The 15636-nt window shown below is 42.1% G+C and overlaps 2 protein-coding genes across 2 annotated transcripts in view; one reads left to right on the plus strand and one right to left on the minus strand.

Moving 5' to 3' along the window:
- The first annotated feature begins 3131 nt into the window (after positions 1-3131).
- si:dkey-106n21.1 (solute carrier family 23 member 2) overlaps positions 3132-15636 on the plus strand; it is a 165198-nt gene continuing 152693 nt past the window's right edge. The window contains exon 1 of the mRNA XM_070550236.1: positions 3132-3348. Within this exon, the coding sequence (XP_070406337.1) occupies positions 3295-3348 (54 nt within the window). The 5' untranslated portion in view covers positions 3132-3294. The remainder of the gene's footprint in view (positions 3349-15636) is intronic.
- On the minus strand, positions 10653-14876 carry LOC139069748 (uncharacterized). Its single transcript, XM_070550649.1, has one exon. The coding sequence runs from the start codon at positions 13671-13673 to the stop codon at positions 12777-12779; it is 897 nt and encodes a 298-aa protein (XP_070406750.1). The 5' UTR covers positions 13674-14876; the 3' UTR covers positions 10653-12776.

Genomic DNA, 15636 nt, shown 5'->3' on the forward strand with positions numbered 1-15636 from the left:
TTGAAAGTCGTATTTCCCCGTACTTGGTACCACTGGACCTGCTCAAAGATAGCTTGACAGCTGCCACCCCTCTACTGTGCACCTTTCACAAATCCACCTAGCGTACAGCCTAGGTAGTGCAATTCCCATTCACGTTGATGCAGAAAATTAGAACTCGGTTTCCTGTTACATGTTCCCATAATTGTGACACCTCACATCTATAGGTTTAAGTCGATGCTGAACATTGGTATTTGAAAGGACGGTAGGCATTTCCACTTTGAACTAAAAACCTGGCACTCCATCACCTCAACCTCGAACAGCATGATTCGGAGATTGAGATCATGGACGCTTTCCAGGGTTATAACTTTGCCTTCGATTTAGAAATTGACCAACAATTACTGATTGAAGGAACCAAATTTGCTAAGTTCACACAAAACCCGCGTGAACTTACTTTGACGCCCAAGACGCTACATTGACACAGATTATACAACCTTAATCTGCACATTGGTCGCCCTGGGGATGGGATGGCTCATCACGGCCGTGATTGCTTATTCCGCCTACAGGCGTGTTAAGAAACTCCAAGATAAGATGCACTTGCTCACCTACGGTGTGCCTCGTGACCGCGTTCGGGGAGACTCCAAGCGTGAATGTACCACACCTGTCTAAAGGGGGTGAGCAACATTTTCTTTATTATTTTGTAACCCTAAGAGTAGTTCTCACTTTAGTCTACCTCACATTTTTATCTGAGTGTTGCATTATGTCACATTCTTTATAAGCTACACACTGAATGTATGACCTAAGAATGTATTTTATGAGACCTCAAGGTTGCTATGAATTTTCTTGGATGTTATATGTTTTTTTTTTTGGGTTTTCTGTATTTTTGTTTCTTACTTGGTCACATATTAACTAGTGGTTATGTGCCGGCCCAGCTCAGTCTGTCAATGACTCTGTCTGACGCACCAGCACATTGTAGTACCTCTTAGTTTTATGGTCCTTGTTTTAGCCCAAAGACTGTCCTGATCCACCCTTTGGACCAAAAAGGGGGGAATCTTGGGACCACATAGGTCAATGCGCGTTTGCGAACTATGGACCTCGTACATCACCGCGTGATCCATAAACTGAACTGTATGGCCGGCGGTGAGATGCCTTTGTGTCCACTCGTGGAGTTAACCGCCCACCGACCTTCCTCCTTCTACACTACTACCTCTCGCATGGACGACATCATCACTGCGTACCACCTGCGTGAGTGGCTTCTTCTCGTTATGCGCGTTGGGGACTATCCCGTTTCCTATCCTCTTTGTGCCTGACAAAGACAAAGACCAAAGGCGCCAGGATCCAAGACAAAGACCAAAGACAAAGGCGTCCAAGGAGACCAACGTCCTAAGGAACAAACCCACCTGTGCTTCCGACAATCAAGTCGACCTACGTTCATGAGGAACAAACCCATCTGTGCTTCCGACGATCGAGCTTTGGGCGCGATCCCCGAAACCAAAAGGGGGAATGTTGAGGGTCTGACCTCATGAGGAAATTACTATGCAGTGATTTTCTCCAAAATGACTGTGCTTAAATTGCTCTGAAAAGCAAATAATCACATCAGCGCCAAGAAACTTCATTTCCCATGATGCTTTGCACACGGAAGCATTGTGATGACGTCACCGCCTAGTACCAGAAACACGTTCTGCGCATGTGCGGGAAGCCGTGGACTTTTCCCGCGAACTAAGACCATAAATCTTCAGCAGAGACAAAGAAACCTCGTTCTTTTGCCCAGGATACCTGGCGGTAAGGACACGCTTATCGACGCTCCGACAACTTGAGCACGCGGAAGCTCTAAGTGCCAAGTTGAGCCACGGAACTGCTGGAAACTAAACTGCAAGCCCATCAGATCTGCTCGTTTCTGCTCCCCTCCAGCTGATGTTTGAGGACACAGAACTGCGGAGGGAAACAACAACTCCATCCAGCTCTCAGAAACGCTGTAAGTTATAACTCAGCACAGAAAGAAACTTTGCTGTCTCTGTCCAGCCCGTGGAGAAACACTCGTGAACGCCAAACAACGGAGAAAGCATCAAACCGACGGATGACGCCGGAAACTGCGGAGAAAAACGGAGAACCGTCAAGTCATAACAGCGGGGGACGCCTTGCTGCTTTGGTGATCAGGAAACTCATTTTTTTCTCTCCTTTTCTTCTCCCGTTTCCTCTATAGTCTCAAATAAGCAATAAACCGCGTCTATTGCTTAAAAAGTAGCTTCGTGTTTTCCTCTTTCGTCCCAAACACGTCCGTCGGGTCATTTTGAAGAATAAACTGCTTATTGATCATTGTTTGGTATCTTAAAATGGTTTCTGTCATGGCCAGGCTGAAACTAAAAGATATTAATTTGTGATTAATCTTTTGTGTTGTTTCATGATCTTTTGAAATGTTTTGAGTGATTTAAGGTTAAGTTACTACTGATTCTAAGTGCTTTGGAAGTTAAAGTGCAAGTTGCCACCCACACTTTAGCCAGACAAAGGGGTCAGCCATCTTGTATTCAAGACTCCATTTTGAATCCATACACACGCACACACACACACACACACACACACACATACACACTACTCCTTTGTGAGAACAAAGGACCCCATTCATACATCCTCCATCACATGCAAACACATCCATCTTCAATCATATCACACGGTTATTATTCATCTATTCCACTGTTTATTCATTTGACAAATTGTTAATTAAATGTTATAAAATTCAGATTTTTGTGTCCAGTAGCTTTGTTGTGTCGAAGAGAAGTCTCTGCTCCAAGGATTCTACGAACTTCAAGAAAGACTGATAAGAGTTTTGGATTCAATTTTTCCCCGGAAAAATTGAATGGTGCCCCGTATATCTAAGAATATCTTAATTAATTAATAAATCAGTAAATATTCCCATATTTACAGAATTTATTGAAGAATCCAAAAGTAAGTTGAAGCTTACTAATTGTTCGCTCCTAATAACCCCAACACCAGTATAAGAGGATACTCAAGGATGACAAATTCATGTGAATAATGTGCTTCTATCCTGATCCGATCCATCATCACACATAAGCAGACACATGACTCGAAGTCAGAGTAACTAAAGCGTGCATTTGCTCACAGGCACTGCGGAAACATTTCAGAGCAGGAGAGGAGATTACAAAATAACTCAGCCACTCTCTCTAGCTGGGACACTCCGTTTCCCTGGTGATGTCAAGTGGTTGTTCACAGGGTGCCTTTTACATGTGAGGTCTGTTTTAATCCGGTAGTATCTGTGTGTTTGTGACAAGTTGGCAGAAGAAAGTAGAACTTGAGACCAAAATGAACCTCACAGCTGAAGAGAAGATCGAGCTGGGATTCAATCCTGCGTTTGGGGTGAGTGAAGAGTTTTTATTCCTCACTGAATCACTGAACAGCGGCTAAGGGCACAGACCGAGCTGAAGATTGTGTAATGTTTATCAATGATATTCTGGATTATGTAAATCAGCAGTAGAGAAAAAGAGAAAACTTGTACAGCACAGAGTGATTACACCTTTAAAGGCTCACTGTAAGCCACAGTGGAATGTAAAGTAACAAAGCGTGTGAGTGTTTTACAAAACATGCGTTATATCAGGAAAATTACTTCTCATGGTTTCACAATAAGTTGTATAAACCATGTTAACATCTGATTTAACTTTAAGAGGAAAAGGCAAAGTCTTGTAAACAAAACATAGGATAAATAATGCAGGTTCAATCCATAACCTATAAAGTAGCTCTGGCTGTGTCACATCTGCATTTACACACATCCCTCTGAGACTGCATGGGGTGTTCACGTGTGCACAGCTGAGTATGAAGATGTTTTTCAACATGATCACTGACTGAAGAGTTTGGGAAAATGAGACCACTAAACAAACTGGAACACAGCTGGCAGAACGTATCAGGCTGTTAATGTACTCTTATGATCCCAAACACCTGGATAGATCAAACAATCCGTCTGCTTCATGACTTTAGCAGCAAGACAGATAAAAGACCAACATTTGTTAAGTCTTTGTTCGTATTTCACTCATTTAGTTATTTATTCGTTTACAAGTTTTCAAACAGAGAAGAAGGGATGATATGTATTTTTTCTGTTTGTGGTATTTAAAAAAAATTATGTATGTTTTCTTTGTTTGAAATAAACTAAACAAAAAAAAGTTAACACATTAAACCTCAGCTCTTCTTCACAATCCAGTAATTAGACATCAGATGGGGAATGTGGCGCAAATGTTCAGGTTCATTTTCAATAAATGACAAACAGATGTAATCAGAGTTCAAACACCTTTCTGTGTGTTTCTGTCGATGTTACATTTTCAGTGTTAATTTCAGTCAAATTACGGTTAAAATTAAAACTGAAATGTTTTAAAGTAGGAGGCTAAATTAAATTAACTCCCTGCAGAATATAAATGAATACATGCCTGCAAAAATTAATAATAGCTACGTGTACCCCCCCCCCCCCCCCCCCATCCGATCCTAAGCTCTGTTTACATGTACACTAACTGAAATGATCCAGTCATGCCGAGAGTATACATACACCAAGCATTAAATCAGATTAAATAGGTTAAACATGAGCAGAGTTCTTTCCTGGAAAAAAATTGTAAATATCAAACATCAGCTTGTCCGCACGTCTTTCCACGTTTAATTTTATTTTCTTATTCTCTAGCTTTGTCTGTTGACTTACGTTTTTCCCCCGCTATGGGCTTTCTTTGCTTTTGTTTTTACTGATCGCTTTAACCAAGCAAGAGGCTCAAAGGTACGTAATGCTGCTGCTCCTCCGCCTCAGAAGAGGACAGCAGGATAACTTACTAATCATCACCAGTTAGGGTACCCTCCTCCAGCAAGGACCAGGAGTAGGTCAGGAGTAAGGACTGGTGGGAGCGTGTGATTCTCATGGAGACTCTTCTTCCGACTCTTGGAGAGTGCAGACGCTTTTTTTCTTCCTCTCCTCCCTATCTTACCCTCAAGGCTCTTTGTCTGTCTTTGGGTGCACGGCTGCTTCTGCATATTTTCTGGAAACTGAAATTACTAAAATGGATCTTGTCATTTGGTCACTTAACGTGATTGATAACATTTTTTCAACGATGAGAACGGGAGAAGGGGCTTCCGGATGCCCCTCTGGGACAGACCCAGCTGGTCACATCATGGACTCCAGGAAACAGTGGAACCTGCTTTGCCTATCTCAGCTGTCTGTGGAGGATTCTGAAGACGTCTGGATATTTGTGGTGTTGGTGTCAGGTTTCCTGCCCTTTGGCCTAGGAGGCTTCCTGGCTTACCGGAAAATTAACGAGCTGTGAAGGAATTTTGGTGCTCTCCCCGAGCTCAGGGATGGATTACACTGCGCTGTGAATTCACAGACTCACATAATTGTCAAGATGAATCGTAAACTTGGAACTTTGGCTGAGATTCATGCGTTGGCACAAAAGATGGATGCCATCAGAGAGAAAGTGGACGAATCAGCATGGATTGGGATAGATTAATTTCGCCATTATTGGGATTTTGAGAGGTTGAGGACCAACGGAACTTTAAGACAGAGAGGGAATTATCTCTGTCCGGCCCTTAAACAATTTCTAATCTGAATCTGGTGCCCTTGAGCCTGTGAGGCTGAAGTGATTACTCCCCCTTCAGAAAAAAATGTGGAATGCTGCCTTCGCTATGACAACTTTTTCTCCTATCCCAGCCTGGGCGGGACTGCGGGCTGTGAAGGGCGCAGAATCATTCCAGGAGTCACTGTGCCCTCCAAACCTCAATGACCTCCTTCCCCTGTCCAAACGGAGGTGACGAACGCTGCTTGTAGTGGCTGCAGGAACTGACGTGTGGAGAGTCCCAAACCCACCACCCCACCTAGTGGACACTTATGTTGTGTAATGTCTGAAGTCTGTTGCAAATCTGTCTGAGGTGTTTTTTGCATAGCAACGCTGTCCTCTCGGTGGAGGGTACTCTGAAGTGCTTTTTTTCCCTCCACCTGAACCAGTCTTCATGTAACCCCCAAATTCCACTACCTCCGCTCCGCTCCGCCACGAACGCCGGAGCAAAATCGGTCCCGTTGTAGTCAATCGGAGCAATTCCACTACTGCGGCCGTGCTCCGGCAGTGCGGCGCCGTGCGCCGCCCTCTGTTGCGGCGTCCGGCAAAAATAGAATCGATCCTATTTTCGCCGGACGCCGGAGCACCTCCGCAGTAAATGGACAGAAATCACAACCGCCCAACAGGAAAAGGAGCAAGCACAACTTCCGTTTTTCACAATAAATCGATAAACAAAAGGCGTTTTTTGTTTCATATGCACAGGTTTAACAACTTTTAACAACTATCAATGGCGGCTGAAGTTTAAATGCACAAAAGTAAGCCATAAATACAGTTTCTACTATCAAAGTAGTCACACTTTGTTGATCCAAACACTGCTGATCTCTCAACACAAATGATGGGCAGATTAAACAGTTCATGCCGATGCTTCTCCCACACAATGGGTGTTTTGATCTAACTTCCGCGTTTATTGCTCGGACTGTATCGCAAGATCTCGAAAATCCCGCGCATGCTTGTTTGCCCACCTCAGGTCTCCGCAACGGAGCGGAGCCGTTGTAGAGCGGGTACCAGTAAAAATTGAGTTCGGAAGCGAGCGGCTGCGGAAGGCGGGGGTGGACCGGAGCGGAGGTAGTGGAATTTGGGGGTAACACTCTGATCTCTATTAAGGTAGCGTGACTCAGGGTTGCGAATGACCACAGTCACCAATTCTTGTCATGTGTCTTTAACCATGTATGTTTGATCTCTGAATTGTGTGTACTGAAACTCTAATTTCCCTCTGGGATTAATAAATTATCTTTGAATTGAACTCAACTGAATTAGATTTAGAGTTCCTGAGCATCTGCAAAGGCGAAAAGGCATTACACTGAAGTTGTACACATGAACAGTGGACATTATTTTACTCCAACAATCTGAATGAGTGTGTACATGGACGTCAATTGGTATGATGATCGACAAAACCACTTCTCTCAATCGCAATGAAAATTTCTTTCAGATCGGACGGTGTTGCATCAGAATAATCCGATTGACAAAGAATTTTTGATCTAATAGGGCAATCATTTTGATTACTTGTGCCCATGTAAACATGACACTGTAATACTAACACTCAATTTTTACTGTGCACCATTGTAAATAAAAGTTCACATTAAATGATTTGATTATTTTCAAACACTAATATCAACAGATTTTACTTGTAGTGCTACTGGTGCATCCAGTGCCCTCTGGCAGGAACTAATATCTGGGGGAAAAATGTGTACTGTGAAATAGACGGTTTTGTTAATATAAAGGAAATATTGAGAGATGCACCAATGCTAGCTTTGAGGGCTAATACAGGTTTTTCTGCAACTCTGTCCTGCAGACACCAGATTTGGCTAATTTTACTTTATATCAGAGAACACAAACTAAAGGAATACAAAAGAAACATCAGCTGTGATCCTAATGTTACAACCTGGACACTGTAACACCTAAAAACAAACAAAAAAGCTCACAAGACCTGCTGTTGGAAGTAGTTTAGCACTTTGTGATGGTGAGTTCATGGACCAGGAAAATGTCAGACTTCTTTTAATTGTTGCTTGGCAGTGCTGCATTCAGGATTAAAGTAAAAAATAATAATAATAATAAAAACATTCTTGTCAAGTTTGCAACTTATCAGTCAACCATAGATGAAGGCACTCATTCTGGCAAATACAAGCCACTTTTTTGTGTTGGTTGTTTTATTTATTTATTTTTGATATCCACAGTTTTGGCATGAATCTCATTGTGATTTTAGGCCGGACCTGTTTTAAGATGTCAGCTACCTGCTTTGGTGTTTTGGAGCAAATTAATTTCTTCACTTCCAAAGTGGGGTCATCTTAGAACAGCTCCTTTACCCCTGGATGCACCAGATGAGCTATGTTGTGTTTGTAACGTCACAAAATGGCCTGATTTTGAGATCCCACAGGTCAAATTCACAGCCAGGTCAACTTACCCCTGGCTATGACACAACCTACAATATTTTCCCCTCACAGGAGACTGGAAGTCTGCACGTAGTCCCTTTATTCAGAGCCTACCTTCCTCGCCAGCTGGACCGCAGCTCTGAGGCCTAGTCCACACGTAGCCGGGCTTTTTTTAAAAACGAATATCCGCCCCTCCAAAAACTTGCATCCACACGTACCCGGATAAATACGTTAAGGACATGCCAGACCTGTAGGCGGCAGTACTTCCCCCGTTCTTAACCTCGTCCTTCGTCTGTGGTCTTCCGCAAGGAGCAGTAATTCCGCTTGCAAAAACAAACAAGCAAAAAGCGCTTGGACAATTGATAAAGTGAGCGCAGCTCTGAGGGCATCCATGCTGTCGGCTAGTGTAAACACAGGTCGCACACGTGATGTCAGCATTTTTTTGTCATGGAAAGTGACGTTGCGGACCTTAAAACTCCGGTTTTGTCCGTCCACACGCAGACACCCAAAACGGAGAAAACGCAGATCTTCACTTTGGCCGGAGTTTTTAAAAAGATCAGTTTTCGTGTGAAAAAACTCCGTTTTCGTGTGGATGACAGGCCAAAACATAGAAAAATATCTAGGTTTTGGCAGATCCTCGGCTACGTGTGGACAGGGCCTGAGAGATAATAGAAGATAAACAATAACATTCTCTCCTACCAAGGTCCCCTTTACAGAGGAACTCATAAACTCCTTTATTCCCAGAAGAAAAACAATGAAATATTCATTGCTTAATGATACATGCTTAGCATGTTTACTGGATGAGGTCATCACCATTTGCACTCACACAAGCAAAGTAAGGTAAAGTTTAAACACATGACACATGGTTAACCTTTTGCCCAATTCAGAGCCTCCGAATCAAAGAGGGTGTGTCTCTGAGATTCTTGGTAATGCCCTCAAACTTGTCAACTTTTGGTTGGCTATTTATTCATAACATCAATATATTAAAACTAGTTTACTCTGGTTTTTCCCTCAGTTCGAACAGTTCAACAGTTCGAGGGTTCTAGAGCGAGCCATCTGTTACATAACCTCTTAAACCAGCAAAGATTTTGACACGTCTGTCAAATCCTTTTTAAACCTTTTTCACACCTGCGAAGCTGAGAACAACAAGATAGTTCCTGCAGAACAAAACTGACGCAAAACTCCTTCAGAGTTTTATTTAAGACGCTCGGTTTCATCTATTGTTGTGACCTAGAGACTTCTCAGGACTGATTTGGTCGCATCGAGGTTTCTCTACGAACCATGTGCATTGGGGTTGTCGGCTCCCTTTTTTTTTTTCACCGTCTCCTGTCTGGCTGTGAAGTAAGCAGAATTTATGTCTGAATGCTGGTAACAAGCCTTACAGATTTACTCTCAGGTGGAGCATTAAAGCGTCTGCCTTTAATGTCACGCCTAATACTTAAAACTTTATTGTTACTGTTTTTGAATGCTTTGTAATTCCGACCAGACACGGAGACAGAGGTGAAAGAGAAAGGAAAAGAAAAGGTGGGGAGAGGGGGGGTATCCACAAAAATAAACAATAATGAACAATAGTCTGCTTCTAGACCTGCAGAAAAAGACAAAAAAAAAAAAAGCAAAAGGGCAAAAAAAATGTGACACAACAACAATACAACAAGATCAAGCTATCACTGCGTCAACTTGATGAAGAAATATATAATCAACATTGCTTAACTGAAGAATCACGATAATAAATCACAGTGCATTAAGTGCCCACCATAGTCTTAAGACCTGTGTTTAACGTGCCCAAACCCATAGCTTTGAGAGCACCATGTGAGCACCTGTATGTGTACATGCTCTTGTTTATGCAAGGTTTCTCTATAGAGCTCCGGACCCCACGTGACTCTCAGTTAGTGGACGCCATTTTGGCATGCAAAAAAGGTAAACAAACACGGATGTAACTATGAACGTGAACGGGATCTGCCTGGATTTTACTCCGTCGGAGTTCACTTCTCACTTTAAAACCGAAGAAATCGTTTTATATAGTCATAAATTACATAGATTAAACATCTCCGACCCTTACCATGCCCCTGGGGTACTTTTTAAAACGCCAGAAGCTGTCGGAGCCGACCTCCCGGATTTGAGATACCCTGACATTTATAATTTCCTTATTAATTTCCCCTCGTCCTACTCCGGAGCATCGCTACGAGCATATAAGAGCCTGGAGGGATACAAATGGACACAATCAGGGTTTGTTGTCGGTATCCAGATCTGGATTCTTCCTGCAAAGGACAGCGCTGTTGTCACCGGGAGGGTAAGTGGAGTTTGTTTCTTTTTTTACCATTAGCAACAGCCCCTTGCTCGGTTATCTCTGTGTGAAACGTCGTGTGTTCATGAACCTTAGAAAAATAACCAGTATTTAATTAAAACATAGATGTGAAACAGAACTGTACACTTGCATCGCTTAACTCTTTAGATGCCAAAGGTGCGAAATTGCGACAAGCCACATTTCTGACTGTAACGAGCCACAGTTGCAGATTTGATCAGTCATTCTGCCAGGAGATAGACCTCTGTAACTAAAATCTGCAATACTTTTAATGTGTGTTATCATGTAAGATTTTGCCGTAAATACGGTTTGAAGTAATTAATTTTAGAAGTGTCTTAACAAATGAAATAAACAGATATTCCTACCAGCCTCTAAAAATTATTTTATAAAACATTGCCGTAGTTAAATCAATTACACACACACACACACACACACACACACACACACACACACAAATAAAATATATATAAACAGGTGCCTAAAGACTTAATGATGCAGGAGCAGTTATAATGATGGTATTCAATCTGTATTACAGGTGAATCACTCCCAAAGATTAAATGACCCTCAGTTGAAGCCATGGGTGGTCATCAGGAATGATGGAGTGGTGCTAGGAGCCCACTGCAACTGTACAGCAGGGTTGGGAGAATGTTGCTCCCATGTGTCAGCAGTTTTGTTCAAATTATTGCAGCTTAACCATGCAAGAGATGAGGACATAGCAGTCACGTCCAAAAAGTGCAAGTGGATCAAGCCAAGTGAGGAGTCTCTGAAAAAAGTGGAGTATCAGCAAGGCAAGGACATAATATTTAACCACTCACAACAAACCAAGAAAATGAAGTCTTCCAAAGGACATGCCACTTCACCAGCCTTCCCACCTCTGACCCCCACTGAGCAAGCACAGTTTTACAGCAATCTCTCAAGCTGCTGTACACAAGATGGACAGACAAAGCCAGCAGTCCTATCTGTGATCACAGACTTCTCATCATCCTATGTCCCAAAAGCTGTGACCCTCGATCTTCCACAGCCCCTCATAAATCGGTATGACAGACAGGCAAGAGATGTCAGCACAGAGGAGCTAGAAGAAAGAGCGGAAAAACTTTTAGAAAACATGACTGTGACCAAGGAACAGGTAAGTCATTGTGTTACAAATACAGCAAATTCAGGTGGTTGTTGGCCTTAGTTCATGTTTGTGATTGTGTACGATTTTGTCTGATCATATTTTCAGAGTGATATTGTGGAAGAGGAGACTCGAGCACAGTCAAAGTCCAACATTTGGTTTGACCAAAGAAGTGGTAGAATAACAGCGTCCACCTTCAAAGCAGCCACAAAGACAGACATCACAAAGCCCTCCGTGTCCCTGATTCGAAAAATATGCTACCCAAAGTCTCATAGCTTCACCAGTGAGGCCACCAGGTATCAAGAGAAATACCTTAGTTTTGTGTGCTACTTGAACTATTTATCATTGTTTTATCTAGATTGGATTTGCAAAAGTATGAAAAAGGATTTTGGTGTTTTCCAGATGGGGCTGTACCCATGAGGAGCTGGCAAGAAATTATTATGAAATTCAGCATCGCCTTGCACATTCCGATGTCCTAGTAGAAACAGCTGGTTTCAGGATCTCGCCCACACATCCATTCATCGGAGCCTCACCTGATGGTTATGTTTCTTGCAGTTGTTGTGGTCCAGGTCTTATAGAAATAAAGTGCACATTCTGTGCCAAGGACCTTTCTGTGGATGAGGCGGCAGATCTTGGCAATTTTTGCCTTGAAAAAAATGAGCAGGGAACCATCAGACTAAAGCCAGATCACGCATACTATTATCAGGTACAAATGCAGATATTTGTTACTGACAGACAATATTGTGATTTCGTCCTCTGGACTGAAAGAGACCGTGACTCACCTTTTGTAGAACGCGTGACACCAAATGACTCATTTTTTGACAAACAGCTTGAATGTGCAAAAGCTTTTTACAAAAAGTGTATTCTCCCAGAGCTGCTTGGAAAGACTTTTTCAGCACCAAAGCCAGCAGCAGCATGTGCTGATAATGGTCAACAGTGGTGTTACTGTCGCGAGCCAGAGGACCGTGACATGTTGGTGTGCACCTCAAGTTTTTGTTCTATAAAAAAGTTTCATAAAACTTGTCTGCACTTGAAAAGGAATCCTAAACAATGGAAATGTCCAAGCTGTAGAAAAGTTATCAACTCACAAAAAAAGAAATCTCTGACAAGCTGAAGAGTAATAAACAAATGTGGGTTGCCCCTACTTGTAGCCCGTAATAGCAGACTGGCACAGCTTCAAGACTAACACATCAGTCTGTTAATAAGAATTATTTCACATACAACAAGAGGCTGATGAAAGTAAAGTTCATTTTTTATTCATGTTTGCATTTGTACAAAAATGTTACAATTTTCTGAAGACTAAGAATTGTTCCTTTTTGGTCTTTTGTACTAAATAAAAATGAAAGTTCACATCTGTGATGACTTAAAAGAGCTTGTCAGCATTTATTTTTCTGCCCAACTATGGAAAATATATTACAAGTTCACTGAAAGGGCACAACAGATTCACAGACATTGGTAAGAGCACAACACACTTTAACTATTTTGTCAAGGTATGTCACATCATTTTCTGTGTCAATGTCAGTGAAACGTAGAACTCCAATGACTCTTTCTATGTGTATTCTAAGAGATGCTAAGCATCTCGTGTCTTCCAGGTCAACAGGATCTAACTGTTTCTTCCCACGAGTGAATGCTGGAAGCTTTAATTCAGCATGATAAGAATTCACTGAGTCTTTGACATTGAATCCTCTGTCTGCCAAAACCAAGTCACCTGGGAGCAAATTAGAAAGAAAACCGCTTTGCTCTGTGATGAACTTATCGCTTGTGCGACCTCCCCATCCATTGGAAATGAAACAAATAGAACCTTGTGGGGTGATTGCGATTAAATATTTCATGGTGTGGTGTGACTTGTATGCTGAATAACACTGAGCACTGGCTAACAGGTTACTTGGTTTCTCCAGAAATATCTCAAAACAGTCAATAATACAGACTGTCTTTTCAAACACACTATTCCTAAATGCATAGGGAATAGATTCTCTTAAGGATTCCCTTTCAGGCCAAATAACAAGACTTGGCACTAGTGTACAATACATGACACTTACACAGTGTTTGAAAAGCTTTGAGACTGTAGTTGAATCTATGCTAAAATAAAATGCCAAAAAATCAAAAGACAGGTTCATTCTCATTTTGATTAAAGCCAAGATGTACTGTTGAAATAATGTTAGGCTAGATTTGTGCTTTAGATAGGGCATTATAACATTAAAAATGACCATAAGTTGCGAATATGATGATAAGCCAGTGAGCATATTAACCTTCCTGTCACTTTTTTGTAGAGTAGTCTCATTTATTTCAGTACATGTAATTTTTTGTCTTAATAACATGTTTTCATTTCTCAGTGCTTGGCATTCCAGCTCAAGAGATTTGATTTGTTCCTTGCAGGTTTCATTGGAACACACCGTTGTTTCTGGATGGCTGCTGTCATGTGTAGTAGGGCTGCAACAAACGATTATTTGGATAATCGATTAATCGGATGGGGTCTCGACACGATTAATTGATTAATCGGATTACATAGGGACATTTTTTAAAACTGCTAGGGAAACGTTATTTTTCTCCTTCCTTCACTTTATTAAACACAACATTATTAGAAAACAGTTCAATAGCAGAAAAACAACATGCCATCACCTAAATTGTCTTATAAGGTGTATAGACAGAGACCCTAAGCTACACCTATCTGTGACCTAAAATGCTTGGTCCAAGTTAAACAGCTTAAAGAGCAAGTCAACCCCTACCAGAGTCTAACTCCACTCCCGCTTCATGTTTGAAAAATGCAACACATGCTGTTGCCTGGCAGACCGAGAGGGCGGAGCCGCTAACAAATACACACACACTCAGGCTCACGACAGCACTGTGACATCATAATGTACCAGTTTACATCATAGCATACTTCTAAGCCAATAGCTGTGGCAGATTTAAATTAAAATACAGTGCAGAGTTTTTACCTGACAACGGCACAACACTGCCTGTTTTAGGCAGAATATTTAAATTTTAACTAAGATGCACTGAAGTGCCAAATTATTGACAACACGTGTCTGCAGCACGATTAGACACTCGTTTATTTAGTTTATCAGCAAAAAATGTTTATTTGGGGGTGACTTGCTCTTTAAGGGCAATTCTCATCTGTTTTGTTTGATCTCATCTGTAGACATTTATTATAACTGGGGATGTCAAACAACTAATTTTTAAATGTAATTAAACATAGGCTGTGAATTAATCAAAATTAATCACTATTTCCAAAAATGACTGAAAAATACCAAATAAAACAAAAGTAAATGAATGCCATCCTCCTTGTGATGATGCCCTGGGCAACTGCCATAAAGTCACATCAAGAAATGCTGCTGATCATTCCAATGATCCCAAATAGACTCACATTAGGCCACATGAAAGCAACTGAACCCAAAAATATATTAACCAGTATATAACTGCACTCTCACACAACACGCCTGCAGCAACAATTAGGATTCCTCCCTCCCTTTTAAAAGCGTTTTCGCTTCTGAGGACATTGTGGTTGTAAAGCCACATGTTAGTAGTCTGGCCCCGGTGTGATCAATCAGTTTCTGCGGGAATGTGACGGCGGAACACCCCCCCCCCCCCCCCCCCCCCCCCCCGCCTATCTAATAGCGTCGCATGTCTAGCCTGTGTAATAATCCGGGGCTTGGGTGAATCACTTTTGAAAAGTTTTTAACTTACCCGGACACCGAGCTCTCTCCTTCCTCGCTGATGATTCTGACATGCTTGCGTTTAAGACGCTGCATCATCACCGTAGTATCCCCGTGCCATGCTAAGTCTGACCTACAAACGTTGCAGGTAACGAATGTCTTCGCCTGATTTAACTGAAAATGCTCCCAAACTTTAGAAGTTTTTACTTTTTTGGGGTCTCGCTGCTTCTGCCATGTTCCTCTTACAAACACCTGCCGGCTCTCCACCGGTCTGCGCGCAACGGCGGGCAGGAGGGGAGGGGGCTTTTGGAAGAGTTGCGCAACACAACGAATCGATGACGCAATTCGTTGCCAACGCTTTTAGTAATCGATTTTCATCGAATTTATCGATTCGTTGTTGCAGCCCTAATGTGTAGGCTCCACTTCATTCTGAGTCACTTCCTTTACAGGGGCTTCCTCTGCTTGATCAGCTGCAGGAGGCTGTATGATGTCATGTTCACATGAGTCCTGCTGAATTAGGAGTTTAGATGATGGACTGACCGTAGTAGATGCTGACTTTGCTTGTTCTCTTCTTTGGAGTCTTCTCTTCTGTCTCCGGATGAACCCATCTAACTGCCTTCTTCTTCTC

Source organism: Nothobranchius furzeri, chromosome 4 (genome assembly GCF_043380555.1).
Source record: "Nothobranchius furzeri strain GRZ-AD chromosome 4, NfurGRZ-RIMD1, whole genome shotgun sequence".
Classification (NCBI taxonomy): domain Eukaryota; kingdom Metazoa; phylum Chordata; class Actinopteri; order Cyprinodontiformes; family Nothobranchiidae; genus Nothobranchius; species Nothobranchius furzeri.

Excerpts from the sequence above, each read along its gene's own strand:
- LOC139069748 (XM_070550649.1), bottom strand. The coding sequence starts at position 13,673 with ATGTTATTAAGACAAAAAATTACATGTACTGAAATAAATGAGACTACT.